The sequence below is a fragment of the Nanorana parkeri genome, unplaced genomic scaffold (genome assembly GCF_000935625.1).
Source record: "Nanorana parkeri isolate BGI_ZX_2015 unplaced genomic scaffold, ASM93562v1 scaffold743, whole genome shotgun sequence".
NCBI classification, from domain to species: Eukaryota; Metazoa; Chordata; class Amphibia; order Anura; family Dicroglossidae; genus Nanorana; species Nanorana parkeri.
The window spans coordinates 284,407-301,952 of NW_017307011.1; the positions used below are offsets into that span (position 1 = coordinate 284,407).

Genomic DNA, 17,546 nt, shown 5'->3' on the forward strand with positions numbered 1-17,546 from the left:
GGGGGGGCGTGGCTGCGGTGCTATTGTCTTCAATGCACCACCACGCCCCCTCCCGCCCCAGAACACAGGGGGGGTTAAGTGTGCATTATAGTGTGTTCCAGTAGCTACCGCTCTGGAACGCACTGTCATTTGTGTGAATAAGCCCTAAAACACTTTTAAACCTAGACATGCATTGCTGTAATTGTCTTCTATATACACTGTGGCTCCTCTGACTGTAATCTCAAAGGCTCGTTTACACCCTTGCCAGGAATGCAAGGAATTGCATACACAAAGTCTCCTTGCGTTCTAGGGTGGGAGGGGGCGTGGCAGTGCCATTCATGTAATTTGAATTCCAGATACACTCCCTGCCCACAAAAAATAGTGCATGCACAATTCATGTCATCAGCTGCACCAGAACGCATGTTAACACAATGCCCTGCGTTCAAGTGTGGTGCAATCACAAAAAATTGTGCATGCATTATTGTTTGCGGGCAGGGAGTATATCTGGAATTCACTCCCTGCCCGCAAACAATCTGGAATGGCAGGAGAGAAGGAGAATTTGTGTATGTAATTCCTAGTATTTTTTTGGGGGGGTGAGATGTGGTGTCAGGTTGCAGGGGGGGGGGCCCTTACAAAATTTTGCTATGGGGCCCTGTGATTTCTAGTTACGCCCCTGGTACAATCATAGAGACAGTAGTTCAAGGAACAGGAAGGGATTGGAAATCTCTCCAACATGCAGACAGACAGCAATAAAAACCTGATGAAGGTTCTAACCAAAGGGTCTTAAAACCTTCTAAACTAAGGGCCAGTTCACTGTCCTTCAGACATCAGGGAGAGCAAACTGTGACCAAGTTAGAAAATGCCCCAGCATCAGCCAGTTGTCCCATCTTTGGAGGCAGTGGGAGGAATATTGCCCCAGTGTAAGGAACTAGGTTCTTTTTCTTTCAATCCATGGACAACCTCAGCTATCTGGTAATTTGTTTTCAAGAATAATCTCCTATTACACTAAATATATATGATTTCTAGCACTATATAAGTCATTAAAAGGTTGTCAACCAAGATGAGTATAGACAAACACCTGCTGACATTTATTGACACTAGACGTATTTTTGCAGTAACAGTTTGTCTCCTTTTTTATTCAGTAATGAGATGTTTAGGAATTCCAACCCGAGTTGTAACAAACTTCGACTCTGCTCACGATACCAATAGCAATCTTGTAATTGATGAATATTATGATTCAACTGGCAAGAAGCTCCCCCAGGAAAGCCGTGACAGCATCTGGTAAGACACCTATCATAAAGAAGTAAACCATCAGTAATTCAGGAATCTAAATGTTTGGAGTGGGTGACCCCAGTTTGTGGGATGTGAACAGTAAATTGGGCACCAGTCACTTTAAGGACTTTTTAGATGCTTTATTAAAAGAACAGACAAACTGGGAGAGAGGGTATAGGGCTTCAGACATACATAGCAAAAATAAAGTCCAGAATCACCAATCCCTTCCAGCTTCCACAGTGCAGGAGTACTGAGGTCGAGCTGAGGATGACAATGTGTAGTAGAGAAACAGATAAATAAAGGGTATGCTCCAGATCTTCCCTGGGAGAGACAAGAGACTTGTTCCTGTGGTCCATGCCTTCCTGGCACATCCAGCAGTCAAACGGCTCCTCTGGTTCTCCTTCCCGGTGGCCTCCTCCAGGCTTGAGGCCTAGTCTCCAACCGTGTACATTCTGGTGAGGCATAGACACTCCTAATGTTCCCCCCATTGGCTGCCCCACTCTGTGACAGGGTCACACCCCACTCACAGGTAGGTGCAATCAATAGCAGAACACCTAGAATTAACCAATTGATACCAGACTACATATCAGCCAGACTGACTACAGTGCTAGCAACACTAAAGTTAAATAGCCACTCCACTTAGGGTAGAAGGGGCTACATTGATATTGCTTATTCTAATAAAGTCAGGCAAGGAAGAAAGGGAGCATCTTGGTGAACAAAGAAACATAGAAGATAAAAGAAAAGAAAAAGACCAGGTCTACCAAGCTCGTCCCCTCCTTTTTTCAACATACACACTTGGAGATCTGGGTGGCAGAGGTACCACAATGGAGATCTGGGTTGATGCTCTCACACTGATCATAGTTGTCTGGATCTCTAGTGGTCAGGGATGCCCCCTGCACAGTGCTCCAATCAACAATACTGCCCAAGAAGTGGGACTGCATAACAATAAAAACCGTTAGGCTTTTCAACTTCAGTTAGGCTTTAAATGGATCAAGCAGTTCAATCTTCCATTTATGAGTTTTGAACAGCTAAATCCTTTTGAGTTATGGAGTCATATAATTGTTTCTTTAACCTAGGAACTTCCATGTCTGGTGTGAGTGCTGGATGGCAAGAAGAGACTTGCCCCTAGGCTATGGAGGATGGCAAGTTCTAGATCCAACTCCACAGGAGACAAGTGATGGTATGAAGAATGGATAATGCAATTGCTTGTTACCACCGACATTCTAAGTATGTCTCTCAATATAAATCTATTCCATTCCACCAGGTATTTACTGCTGTGGCCCTGCCTCTGTAAAAGCCATAAGAGAAGGGGATGTCCACCTGAACTATGATTGCCCATTCGTCTTTTCCATGGTGAATGCAGATTGTGTGTCATGGATATTATATGGGACAAAGAAAGAAAAGCATTTTTCTGATCCCCATTATGTTGGAAATCATATCAGCACAAAGTGTGTTGGAACAGATGAACGAGAAGACATCACTGACAACTATAAATATGATGAAGGTAAATCCAAGATCTTTGTACATGTACATCAGATATGCATATTTAGTTTACACTATCACACATCATCAAGTTAATAATGAATTGCATAAACTCACAAATTATTTTAAAGCTGATCTTTAGAGAACAGTTAAATATGCACATATAATACATATAGGAGCTATTACCTGCCAAATGAGTACTTCTGTCCAGCTACCCCCAAGATTTACACAGCTCTATCACACAGCAGAATTTTGCATGGTAGATCTGGAGACCTGATCTTACTCTGCTGAGGTTCAGGAACACATTCAGGTCTTGTCCCACCTCCAAGCCGGTTACTGGACAGTAAAAAGGAGAAGCAGAAGACGGATGAGCTTATCTCTCTGTCTCTCTGCTCTCTCCTTTTGTCAGCATGCTCCTTTAACTGCAGCATAAATGATTGGCTCTTTCTTGCTGGTCCCAGTCTAAGGATTGCTGTACAGTGGACTACAAGAGGTTCTTACAATTGCATTAAAAATACATTTACTTATTTATTATTTATTATAATGCAGCATTAATCTTTGTCTTTTATATTGTCCCAGAGTTTAGCTTTAAACCAATACACTTAAAACTAAATGCCATAATTCATCCTCAGTGACAGCCCCTGTTCCTGGCAATAAGCTCCATCCCTTTTAGATCAGAGCTGGACAAACTAGGACTATAAAAAAAAAGTGGTGCTTTTCAAGGGTTACCTGACCTAGGTTTCAGACCACACCCAGGTAATCCATTGTGCTACAGCAAAATATTACGGTAAATATAAAACAAGGAACTCAATTATGGTTGCACAATGATTAAACGCTGTGCCTATAGTACTAATTAAAAAGGCGGGCTGGTAGGTAGGTATCTTGAACACAGCCCTAAAGACTCTCCCAAAAGAAGAGAAATCTTTCCTAAAAATCACTAAAAGGCTGCACTTGAGCAGCCCGCAACATTTCCACGTTTTTATAAAATGTTTCTTTTCTCAAACAGATGTTTGAACAAATGTTTCTCAAACAGGCGACTCATGCTATGCAAAAGTCAACAAGCTGCAAGTTCCATTGTCTTTTATTTGTTTTATTACATAAAGAATTGTTTCTTTTTTGCCAAGGAACCATTGAAGAAAGAAAAGTGAACCTAAAAGCACTAAGAAGACTAAAACAGAGAGACACTATGATGCACTCTAATGGTGGTGCATACTCTAGCAATACCAATGACTTTGCTGTTAATGGCGTTCAACCTGGGGAAGGAAACGCATCTCAGAATGGATCCCTCAATGAACATCGGAATCCCCCATTGCAAGATGTTAAACTGATTCTAAAGTTTAAACTGGTGGAGTCTCCACAGCTGGGACAAACAATAAACTTAGCCTTACAAGCTGCTAACTTACGTTCTGTTGCCAAGACCCTGAAGCTGTGTTTTAGTGCACAAGCTGTGAAGCACACAGGCAAACCTGGACACCAGTTCTGGAAGGAATCCAAGTACATTGATTTTGAGCCCAGTGAAGGTAATGTGTCTCATTAAGGCTACATTCACACCAGATGTGTTGGGAAAAAAAGGCCACGCAGCCCCAAACCAAGCCAAGGCACGTTGGCTTGTTTTTTGTTCACACCACTGCATTGCGGTACTTTTTTCAGCACAGTAGGGTGCGTCGATGTACAACCTCCTTGCACCATGCTGTCCCCCTAGAACTTACTGAAATCACTTGTGATATTTCAATAACGTTCTAACAAGAAAAAACCGTAAACAGGGGATCGGCACATCAGCACTGTGCCACGCAAGTCACACCAGCAGTCGTACGTTGTAGTGCAGCTGTCATGAATGGGCCCTTATATCAATGACAGAATATCAATGACAGATGTCATGAAAGATATAAAACAATGCATATCAACAGTGTCTGTAAATATGAGAAAATGGTATATAAAATAAGACAGCATGTACTACTGGGAATATAAACCCATCCGGTCTGGAGTGTGGTGGATCAATTACTACACAAACCCATCCCTGACACTTAAAAGCTAAGTTTACTTTTCTGACCGTGTTTCATGTTACACTCATATTCAGGATGTAACATGAAACATGGTCAGATCACAACCCCCCTCCACCCCCTTGCCAGTCCCCATTTTACCTGAATCACGGAATTCTTCTCCCCATAGGCTGCTGTTGGTTTTTTTATTTGGCACGGCTGTGCGGGGCTCTGCCCACACAGTTGCACATCCATTCACAGATCCTTTGACAGGATCTGTGAATGAAAAAAATGCATTGCACCCATGATCCACTGATCCCAGCTCCAATGCAAAAAAATAATAGGTGCACATTGATTTTTCTCTAAAAGATGGACTTTGTTTTTTAAGCTTGACATACATATACGATAAGTATTTTACCTGACAATGAATTTGTAATTTTGTCAGGCTAGACATAGGATTTACATTCTGCAGAGAGAACAGCCAAGTTGATGACCTCATTTCACCATTGCAATTAAGTAGCACTTCCATGTTGTGCCCCTATGCACAGCCAGTTACAAGACTGTGGACTGATGGGTTGCCTCTCTCTTCTTTCCCTCTGTTAACACATCTGCATGTAGCAGAGCTTGATTGGCCAGGGGCTAATATTATGACAGGTACTTTCATTAGTTGCCCATCACCAGGCTCAGCCCCCCACTCCCCAATTACACCCCCCTTCATTTTTATATACTTAACTTTGTTAGATTTGTTCAGGCCGGTCACATAACTCACTTTTTTAATGAGTCTTCTCATCCTTTTTGCAGCCATTGGAGGGGGGGTTGTGCTGTTAGTGCACACTACAGGTGGGGGCTTGGATCATCTCCCTGCCCAGATCTCTAAAGTCACTTCTTTTCAGGAGCTGGGTGGGACACCAGCCAGAGTGTCCCGCTCAGCTCATGGCAGCCAGTGATGGGGCGGCAGGCAGAGTGTCCATGCCTGCTGCCCCCCTAGTTGACCAAAAGAGATGCCACCTGAAACAACAGCCTCAGGCTGCTTCATTATAAAGACAGCCCTGCTCGGCATCAATACACTGCAATCACAGTATCTCCTTGGTCTTCCAAAACATCTGATGTAATTCAAACTAGACGTGATGAGTTTCAGCAAAATAAGGTAAAGATGGAATGTTCAAATTAATATTCAGGACCTCATTACCATCACATGGGGATATGATATTGCAGCCTGCACTGCTTTTTTTTTTTGTTCACTGGCTGGGAGCCCATTTTTTTTTTTAAATGGCCAGAGTTTGGATTTTATTATTTTTTAGTGAATACATATATGCATGTTTTTAATAATGGCCGAAGTTTAGCCTTCATACAGTTGAGTAGTAACATACAGGTAAATTATGGACTAACAGCTTAATCTATGCATACAAAGAACGATTTTAAAAATATACACTGTATATATGTATCAGTGTCTATAGCCAGACAAATGATTGTTGGGATATAAAGCTTGGAATAGATTTAAATGTATAGGTAAGAACAAAATACAGTTTACTGTATTTAAAAATGTAGTAATAACTGCTAAAGGCTTTGTCAACTCTCTTGACAGAGAAATGGACCTTTTTCCGAATCCCATTTTCACAATATGGAAAGTACCTTGATGACAACAACTTGATAAGAGTGACAGCTGTTGGCGAGCAGAACGTGACCTGGGAGAAACTTCTAGTACAAAAGGATATTAACCTGGCTCTTCCACAAATCGTGATCAATGTAAGATAAATCTATACGCAGAGGCACTGAAAGTCCTATTTCTCCATGATAGACTACAAGCTCATGTTTAATTTACTAATTCTCAATACAAACTAGTAAACTAAATGTGAGATTGTAGTCCATCATGGGGGTCAGCTTGGAGCGGTGGTTACTTTACAACACACAGGGACCATGGGAAACAATAGTAGTCACTCTTCAGAAGGATGGACAGTGTAGGCACCAATTCAGAGATGATTTCTGGATCTAAAGCTGACTACATTTTGTTAATAGTTAAGGTACTTGAATGCATTTTTTAGATTTAACTCCTGAGTTTAGTGTCACTTTAATATTATCTCTGGCAGCTAGTGTCCTTTGAAATGGTCACATATGTATTGTGCCAGGTTTTAGAAAATAATGGCCATTCTGAATCCATGTACCAAAAAAGAGCCAGAGCCATTATCTTACATGGATAGTGTAGAATGTGCTCTGATTTGGGGGTGCCTTAAATTACTGATGAACAACTGAATCTTAAATAAGTGTCGGGTTTATTTACAAATAGGGATATACATACATTCTAATTACAATTAAAGGAATTTGAAAGGGGAATTGGGGATAGGAATTGAGGTTAAGGATCCTACAGCTAGCTACACCATTCTCTCTCTCATTCACACAAGCCATGGGTCTCAGCAGGTCTCAGCGAATCACATTCTTGATTGCAGAGTTCAGAAAGACTTGTCTTGTCCAAAGGTCTTGCTGGTGAGCTAGGTTAGTGTCACACATGAAGAAGGTTCCATCATATGCCCCTGCCCCCATCCCAGCATATATGCCTTGCTGACACAGGTGTGGGCAGTAAATACCAGCAGGGGGTCGGGTTTGCCACAGGACATGACCGTCCTGGCAGATCTTCATTCATCAGTGTCCAGCCCCAAGAACCCTTTGATGGCCCTCATTTGCATATCAGCCACCTGCTGATTCCATTCAAGATATCAAGGAACCTTTGCATCAAAGCTGTATTATAGATGTCAATGTTATCGGTTCCAACAGATAGGCCTAGTGCATGGATTCCACTGGTTGACCAGTGCATCCCAGGGAACAGGGAGTCCACGTTCCATTCTTGCTTGTGTGTGGCCTGTTGACACTTTGCAGACTCAGTAGTGAAATGATCATTAAACCTCTGGACCATGTTTTACTGGTTAACTCATATTGGTTGACAAACTGTATATTCCTTGGAGCAAATTATAGTCCACTTACAATGGATCACCAGTGTTGTGGATTTTCCATAATTTTGCTTATCTTTACTACCTAATTCTTTACAAAGAAGACACAACAATTCTAACAAATCTAACATACCTACCATATCCATACTCACATATATAGTTTTGGATGAAAGATGAAATGAAAACAGCATCCTACCAAATTGCTCTGTAGTATGCATATTTAGGACACGGACTGATGTCCTATAGATACAGTATGAAAAACACTGCTTAAAGAGGAACCACACCCTCATATCCTATACACCAAAGGAAGGTGCCATTTTAGCCCTTATTTGTATTGCAGCCACCATGTGATCAATTTTGACACCAGCCATTTAAGGGCTTGAAAGTTTGTTTGAGAGCTGAAATAAGCACATTTGCAACCTTGAAAGTTGGCTACCTTAAAAGTAACTGTTTTGGCAAACAGTTAATATGGCAGGGCTTTAGAAATACTGAAAACAAGTAAAATAAGCTGCTATAATCAGTTTCTTTTATTACGTGCAGTTCCTGGGGTCTCCTGTAGTGAACAAACCATGCAAGGTGCGTCTGATGTTCTCCAATCCCCTTGATGAAGACATTAAAGACTGTCTACTGGTAATTGAAGGCAGTGGTCTGATGAAGACTCAACTTAAAGTAATGTAAGTGACTGTAAAAAGATCAGCTTCACTGAGAAACTCACTTTAGAATGTGTGTCATAGCAGATAGCAGAAAAGGACAATTATGGATCAAACAATTTATGAATATTGTGGTCACCTTTATCTGTGTGAAAGTTTAGCTTGGAAAAGTGGCTGTGAAAATAAGTGTACAGAAGGAAATAATCATTAACAGACTGGCACCATAGTGACATCATTATGTCTTCCCGGGTACAACATGATCTTCAAAGTTTCTATTGACTTCTAGTGATCACTCTTCATTCTGCAGTAGCAAACAAGTTGCCTATTGTACTTTCTCAAAAGCAGGAAAAGGGTTCAGCAAGCATACCTGCAATGAAAACCTATACCATATCTTCCATTGTAACTTAAAGAAATTATTTTAATTTGTTTCAATGGTATGTTATTCATACAAGGCTTAAAAGCAGAAAGCAAAATCAAGCAAAGCTGTGGGGGTCGTTTTTGCACGTATGTTTGCATGCGTATATGTATGGATGGGCACTTTAAAAAAAAAGTGTGGGGTTTTTTATGCAACTTTAATTGTTTTTTCCTATTTCTTTTTTCACTTAACTTTATTGTTATCACATATGGGACTTAGAAACCCCCCTATGTGATAGCAACGAGGATGTGACAGGTCCTCTTTATGGAGACATCAGGGGTATCCAAGACCCCTAATGTCACCTAGCACCCCCCCAAAGAAGCCGAAGAAGCAGAGATCTGCTTCTGAAGCTGGAGATAGACACAAAAATGCAGAAGTGATGTAATATACATCACTTCCGCATTCTGACACCGGAGAGGGGACCGGAGGGAGATCGTGTACCGAACTCACTCTGATCCCCTGTCACAGAGCCACCATGCTGGTCCCGGGCTCGCACCGGGCACAGCGGAGCCCAGGACAGCGGAGGGGGGTGCAGAGGGGGCCGCACATACCGGCTCGTTATACAAGCGATCCGCCGGGATCACTTGTATGTAAACAGGCATTGCTGCCTGTTTTTAAATTTTGTCACTTTCTGGCGCGTGGCATGAGTGAGCGGGTGTGGCTGAGCGGATGTTTAAAAATGCCCGCTCGAATCCAGAGAGCTCCCGGCCAGCCATTTATTGACAACAGCCGGCCGGGAGGTGGTTAAAGTACAACTGCAGGCTCCTGTGTAACAGTCTAACTCTAAACAATTAACACATCCAGCTACTATGTGATGCACAAGACTCATAAAGCAAACAAAAAACCTTAATCTACCTTCCCTGTGTGAGCGAAATCCTCCTTCATTTGTACATCACACACTCCCCTCCTGGACACTGCAGCTCCAAGGGGGAGGGTTTCAGCAACAGAGGCAGTGCTGACAATCCTGAAAGCAGTGGGCAAGACTGGGTGTGACCAGGTGCGTATTGACAAACTACAGGCTTGTGAATTAGCAGTGACAATTCTGATAGCCACACCCACACAACATTTTTCCATCTCACTGTAGCGCAAGAAAGTACAGCCTACATGAGAGTGGCAACTCTGCTCTGAATTCAGGAGCAGTGCAGCATTATTGCCACCCCATCACAGGAAACTGCATTAGGTGGACTTCACTGATATTTGTGGGACTTTGCATGAGGGAGTTTGCATATGTGGTGCATTGGGCTCTACTATAAAATATGTTGAGGTGACATTCAAAATGAATGGCATCCTAAAACAATGCACATAGAACAGTTGGATTGCTATGCACTGTGGTAATGCATATTAACATGTGTATTTGAGTGCATGTGTTCCCTTAAGCAGTACAGAGATGGAGAAAATAATTTTTTTTTATATATATTTTCAGTCATTGCACCCAGAACTATTCAAAATCTCAAGGCACCCAATATAGGGGTCTGAAATTGATTTTAAGGGGTGACCCCTTGCAAAAACACAAAAAAATGTGTTGTTGCTCCCTTCACATCTCAGTCCTCAGTCGCCCTTTCAGATCAGAGTCCTACCATCACATCAGGAACCACGGCAGAGGGCAGGAGGCAGTTCATACCTGAACAGAGGTAAACTTCCAGCCTTTTCTGAATATATCCCACACTCCCTGCCTGCACATGATAAGACATGACGCTGTGAACAAATTTCAAGGAACCCTTGTCGAAGTTGGAAGGCAACCCAGGGTTCTGCAGCACCCTGGTTGAGAAAGGCTGTTTTAGAAGACCAGGATTGCCTGGCAGAATGCATTCAGGCTCTGATTGTAATTGTGATTTTATAATTTATATACAGTATGCTTACATGTTAATGTTAACAGATGCTTCATGTATTTTTTTACTAGTGTTGACACCATGAAGAGGAAGCAAAAATCAGTTTTGGAATTTGAGGTGGTTCCCTGCAAGCCAGGCCTCAAACAGCTCCAAGTGAACTTCAGTAGCAACAAGTTTCAGGTCCTGAAAGGCTACAAGACCGTTGTAGTCAACCCTGCATAACCCCGCGATCTACAATATCACAGTTTTAGTAAAGATAGAGTTAATATTTCCAGGACCAAAATGGACTTTTCCAGTTGTGGTTGGTGGAGTTTGGGAAAAGGGAATTTGTAAAGCCTTCTAGATCTTTTGAGATGCACTGATGGGGATGTATCATATAACAAGAATGGCAAATGAACCACAATATGGAACAGGGTTAGTAAATAAGACACCGAGTTGGTTCTTGTGTTTCATGTACCTAAATTTCAAGCACTTGAAGTTAAATGATTTGATTTACTGCCATTATAATACAACAAAGGTAGGCAAAGGAAATAAGACAATCCTTTCAGTCTGCTTCCAGCTAAATTTTTAAAGCCCAACTGAATTTTCTGCTTAAATCAGCTAAATGCATTTCAGGTGCATTCAAACAAAGTGTTACAGATTGTTATGTTTAGACAGCAGCCACAGCCTGTGTAGAAAAGCCTTTCCCCTGCCAGCATGCTGCAGAAAAGGAGCCTTGCTCTCTGTGTGAAAGCAGTGGTCTCTCTGCAAAGGTCAAACCCCCTGCTGAGTCAAAGCCAGAGCTCTCCAATCAGCAAAGCTCAAGCACCCTACAGATTGGGGAGCTCTAGGTCTAACTCAGCAGGCGGCATATCAGACCTCTGGAGAGAGACTGGTACAATCTAATGGGTTTTTACAGAGCTCAGGCTTGGTATACACAAAGATTCCAAGCACAAAAATCAAAAGATCTGGGGAGATAGACTGTGCCTCGTGTATGTATTTTAATGGTAAAGTTTACATTTTGACTGTAATGTTCCTTCAAGCGTCAGTCCACCTGAAATTGATATTTGATGGCTAGATCTTTGCATTGGACATCTTAGGCCTGTATACCAGTTGTGGCCTTTATGAGGAGCTCCTACTCCCCCTGTTGAATGTTTAATTTATTCTACAATACAGAGACTGCAATTAGCTGGTAAATTAGCCCACACACCCCATCAGTAGCTGTAATATCACATCCGCATGGATTCTGATTTAGCTTGTTAGCTAGCACCTTCCACAAAACCTTATATCTGATCATGTTACCCTGTATTCTGAGCTGTGCCTACACACAGTACTTCACTTGAACTCTGCAGACTGTAAATATATTGATGAGTTGCATGATCTTCTGGTGTTCTAAAAAGAAATAAAAATAATTCTATTTAGTTGTATTTTTTTCTCTCTTATAATAACTCGAAAACAATGGGAGGCGAGGGGAACCCACTTAGATTGCTGTGGTGATTTGTGTTTCCATCCATGCATTAAAGCTGCCCTGTCACTGTGGAATACTTACCTCTCCTGCCCTATGTGCCCTTGCAAAAGGTTAAGTTTCTTTACTGGTGTCTTTTGTTGACCCCTACTTCATTACTGTGAAGAACCGAGCACTGTCGAGGGACAGGAAATTGACACTCCTGGAAGTGTCAATTTCAGAAGACAGTCTACCATGCAAATCCTCTTCAGTGGAGCAGTATACAGTGGCATGGCTGGAAGGAAAGGTAAGTATTCACTTTCTTTTTTAAAGGGGCAATGGGGAAATCAATCAAAACTGCTGCAGACATCATCTGGAGCAGATGTGCACAGTAACCAATCAGCTTTTCCTTTCACTTTGTACCGTTAAGCTTTGCAAGTTAAAGATAGAAGCTGATTGGTTGCCATTATCAACTGCTCCAGATTCTGTCTGCTCCAGTTTTGATAAATTCCGCTCAATGTTTCTTGCCGATGGTTTACTTTAAAGTGACACTAAACTCAGGAGTTAAATCTTAAAAGTACATTCAAGTACCTCAACCATTAACAAAAATGTATTTTATTTGTGTATGCTCAAATCATCTCTGAATTGGTGCTGACATTGTCCTTCCTTCTGGAGGGTGGCTACTTTTGTTCCCCATGGTCCCTGTGTGTGTTGCAAAGTAGCCACTACAATGTCAATACAAATTAGTAAATTAAACAAGAGATTGTAGTCCATCACGGGAGTGAGATTGGAGCGGTGGCTACTTTACAACACACACAGGGACCATGGGGAACAAAAGTAGCCTCTGTGGTGGTCAATCTATATGTGAAAATGATGTCTCATTCTCCCTGATCAACTCTTTCACATTTTGAGCCCGATTAATCCAGGCATTGTCATCCTGGAATATGCCCAATGTGCCCTCAGGGAAAAAGAAAAATCAATTGATGAAAAAACCTGATCATTCAGTATATTCAGATAGGCAGCTGACCTCATTTTTTGGGGACATAAAGTTGCTGAACCTAGAACTATTATCCAATGGAAGGCTCTGACCTATTTGCTTAGGTGATGTAGGTGATGATGATTTTTTTTTTGACAGGCAGTGTACTTTAAAGGGAAATTATAATGCTTTAAATATACTTTTACTATGTATTTTATGTACAATCAGTGATTTACAAATAAATATTTAATATGCTCTGAAGAATTCCAGGAGCACTATGGGTTAGCTAAAGAGAGAAGCCAGCAAAGGAAGCTCCCTTTCTAGCACAACATCTCATTGATACTTTGGAATAAGCCTCATCTGATTCACTTGTGTGTGAGATTTTCAGCTTGAGCTATTGACCTCTGTAAACAAACAGGCTTTTTATAACACATGGTAAAGAGACAGAGGCAAAAACTGAAAATTGAGTAAGGAGCTCCATCTGCTGGCTGGATAAAAGACTATATAATATTCATATGCAGTATTTAGTATTTACCTGACTATAAAACGTATTATTAAGACCGTAATTTGTTTTAAATCCTCAGCGTAATAAATAAAAAAACATGAAAATATGAGAAAAACTACTACTTAAAATATATTATGTATAAAAAGGTAAAAACCACAATGTCTCCCTTGGTGCCTGCTACTGGCAGCTACAACGTTGACTAATTATATACTCCAAATTATGCTTTTGTGTGCCTATTCTGTATAGCCAAAAGTTGTGGACAGCAGGCTATCCCACCTACATATTTGAGCTCCTTGGCCATCCCATTCCAAAACCAACTTTTCATGGTGAGGTGTTTTCAGTAAAGTGTACTGTTAATACTACAGCATACTGACACTTTAGATAATTGTGCATATCCAACCTTGTGATAACGGTTTAGGGGAAGCTCTCTCCTGGTTCATCATGACTATGACCCTGTACAGCCAGTTCTATAAAGATATGGTTTGATGAGTTTAGTGTGGAGGAACTTGAGTGGCCTGCACAGAGCACTGACAACGACTCTATTAAATACCTTTTGGTAGGGTTTGGAAATTCAGGTCTTGCCGCCCAACATTGGTATCTGACTTCACAAATGCTCCTTGGCTGAATGGGTGCAAATTCCCAATAGCAAACTCCACCATCTTTTGGAAAGCCTGTATAGGGAAAATTGATGATCCCTGCTGAATCACATTGTTAAGCTTTCACTATGTTAATTAGCTTAAAATTTTGCTTAATGGACATATTATAAATAATGTTTTATATGTAAGTCTGCATTTATATAGTGCACAATTTTAGAGTGGAAAAATCATATATACTACGGATGCACCGATACCTGTATTTTGGTACCGAGTACGAGTACCAATAATTTTTTTTTCAGTACTCGCCGATACCAATTACCAAGTAACGGAAGTCCCATTCAGGAAGCCAGGTGGCGTGTAAAGACTTGCCACCCAGCTTCCCGATTAACAAAAAAGTCTGTCCCCTCTTACCTTGGTATATCCAGCCTGTCACCCCCGGGGTGAGATGACGAGGGAGCATGAAGCCAGCTTCCCGGCCAATCAGAATGCTGGGAACTGCATCATTACACGGCGCCTGGCTTCCTGATTGGCCGGGAAGTCGGCTCCATGCTCTCTCATCACAAGTTACGAGAGAGCATGTAGCCGCTTCCCGGCCAATCAGGAAACCGGGCAGCGTGTAATGACGCGCTGCCCGGCTTCCTGATACAGGAAGTATCGGGCTAGGCATTGGAGCATTTGGGCGAGTACTCGGTATCGGCACCGATATCGATACTAGTATCGGTATTGGTGCATCCCTAATTTATACATATAATATAAAGATAATGAGTTGTATGAATAAGCAACATGTGGGACATTTAACTTTGTAGATGGAGGACATTTAGGTCTTATGGAGTGAGGTAACAAAAGTTTAAACATAAAATCATAAACATGTTTTTGACCGTGGTTTAATGAACAGCTGTCCTCCCATCTTGATATGAGGGAGTCTTATGAAGACAAGAAGACCCATCTAATGATGCTGGCGTAATTAAATATGAGTGCAGGTGTCAATATTATCTAATTTGTGGAGATATTTCAAGGTAACACAGATGGTTCTACTGTTCAAACCCCTATAAAAGAGGCCTGAGAGCCGATATTATTTGAATGTGCCTGAGTTGCTGCATGTTCAATGCTGGCCAGCTGAATAAATGTACTTCTTGAAGCTATCCATGTGGGTTGCTAATCACATGAACACTTGGGGAGATTCCCCCCTTCTCAAGCTTCCCAAAAGAGTGGACACCATTAGAGCTGCAGGAAGGGGAGGAGAGCAGAGCAACTTCCATTGTTTTGAAATGCAATCTCCAACAAGCTCATATACAGTAGGTGTGACGGTCAACTGTCCACAAATGTTTTGCTATGTAGTGTAGATCCCAAACTTTGCCAGGTACCATCTACACTGAGGACCGCTGTGACCAGTATGAGACATTTGACACACTGGGAAACACATATGTGTTGTCTGTTTGGTCACTATTACTAACTGAGCTGTTTTCTTCTGAATCTTATCTTTCTTAACCACGTTGCAAATGCAAGACCTAGCTCTATGTCCAAAAAATTATCAGTGGGAGTTTCCCTTTACCACGTGGAAGTCACAGTGCTGGAGTAACTGACTTTCTATGAATGTTGTTTGTCAGCTTAATTCAGACTAAGTTTTCAATAATGTTAGATATTTTTTACAGTAACAGTACACAAAACAACAGCATAATATGGTCTCAAATATAAGAAATGCAAAACAGAAAGGGAGCAAAGTCAAACTTGCATTGGGTAGCTGGCTGAATTTGCTAGATGCTATCTAAGCCAGTTAATAATAAATAATATAATAATAATAATAATAATAATATTCCCCCCCAAAACATGTTATTTTTAATTGGCTGGAGTGGAATACTACTTGGTCCTCACTATATACTACTACTACTCGCCTTCTGTAACTTTTGTTATAAAAAAATAACATGTAACATTCTTTCCAAGCTGAAAACATTTTTTATTTAAAAAAAAGATTCATCCCTTGAATGCTTTCATGCTTTATTGTTATAGAACATTGAATCAGAGAGGATTTTTTTTAATCAAAAACACTGATCAATGGAAAAATTCTTTTTTGTGAAAAATAGTTTTTGTGAAAACAGATCTATGTAAAATGATTTAAAATCATAGTTTACCTAATAAATAATAAATGCACCCAGATTGATAAAAGGACACAAATGTGCATTTATAAATTGTTTGCAGTCAGGGCTGCAGAGCATTGTAACCCGAATCACTGGATTACTAGTGCAATGTACAGGCTCCTGCAGACTGTTCCCCCAGTACAGGGTAGGGACCTACCCTAATGGAGATGGAGGATGAAGTCAATTGACAAGTGTGGTGATGTCACTCCTTTGAGATCTACGAGTCCCTGTGCCACGGTGGCAGATGGGACATGTAGAATTTCATTCAAAGATCTCTGGGAAATGATAATGTGGCTGTGTGGGCAGTGAGTATCTCTCTGCAGTCAGTACATGCTGCTGCTCTCTGCAGAATTTATCATCTGTCCACAGCCAGGAAAAGAAGAGATTGAAGAGGAACTGTGATGACAGTGGACCGAAGACAACTGGAAAAAGTGTCATGATTTTTTTTTTAGGTTACAGAGGTGCTCCAGTGGGCGGCTGGGGCAAGCAAGAAGAGCCTGGAGTTGGGATTTAAGGTTAAGGCTCAGTTAAATAGCTAAAACCAAAGCTAAACTATATAATAAAGTATAAAATAATCAACCCAACACTTGTACCCAAACACCAGCCATATAATAAAGCATAAAATAATCACCCTAACACTTGTACTCAAACACCAACCATATAATAAAGCATAAAATAATCACCCTAACACTTGTACTCAAACACCAACCATATAATAAAGCATTAAAAAAATCAACCTAACACTTTTACACAAACACTAACCATATAATAAAGTATAAAATAGTCAACTTAACACTTGTGACCAAATAGTAACAATATAATAACGCATACAATAATCTCTATATAAAAACCTGTAATAAATAAAAAAATAAATCATTGGTATAATATCACAGAATTCCCATGAGGCCATAGAATGCCTGTGGCTATCCGAGGGAAGACAGTGACAAATGATCCTAAATTGTCAATGGTCACCGGTGTTTTCTTTGAGCATATGAAATAGAGAATCCCCCCCGTGACGCACTTATGAGCACACACCCCGCCAATACCATCATACTATGGACGCTATACAAGCAGGGGGAGGAAGCTGCACTGGCTGATAACACAGTGTGAGGAACAGATAACAATTCAGAAAACACTGCATGGACTGACAGAGTGCAGACAGTCAGCCGAAGGACGACAGGTACCAGTCCAGGATCCATAGTAAACATGAGGCAAGGTGAGACGGCATCTGTTACCAGGGTGGATACTAGGAATTATATGTATGGGAATGATGAGTGAACCTTATCATTGTATTGCTGGAATATAGTCTATATACTCTATATCAGTGGTCCCCAACCTTTTTATCGCCGCGGACCAGTCAACG

General features: G+C 41.1%; 2 protein-coding genes across 2 annotated transcripts in view; both read left to right on the plus strand.

The window, feature by feature from the left end:
- Positions 1-10,917, plus strand: part of LOC108793387 (protein-glutamine gamma-glutamyltransferase 5-like) — a 36,535-nt gene extending 25,618 nt beyond the window's left edge. Inside the window, exons 7-13 of the mRNA XM_018564316.1 lie at positions 1,122-1,260; positions 2,328-2,431; positions 2,516-2,755; positions 3,858-4,253; positions 6,298-6,458; positions 8,195-8,328; positions 10,620-10,917. Of these exons, the coding sequence (XP_018419818.1) occupies positions 1,122-1,260; positions 2,328-2,431; positions 2,516-2,755; positions 3,858-4,253; positions 6,298-6,458; positions 8,195-8,328; positions 10,620-10,770 (1,325 nt within the window). The 3' untranslated portion in view covers positions 10,771-10,917. The remainder of the gene's footprint in view (positions 1-1,121; positions 1,261-2,327; positions 2,432-2,515; positions 2,756-3,857; positions 4,254-6,297; positions 6,459-8,194; positions 8,329-10,619) is intronic.
- Positions 10,918-12,226: 1,309 nt separating this feature from the next.
- Positions 12,227-17,546, plus strand: part of LOC108793369 (erythrocyte membrane protein band 4.2-like) — a 33,232-nt gene continuing 27,912 nt past the window's right edge. The window contains exon 1 of the mRNA XM_018564292.1: positions 12,227-12,278. Coding sequence (XP_018419794.1) covers positions 12,227-12,278 — 52 coding nt within the window. The remainder of the gene's footprint in view (positions 12,279-17,546) is intronic.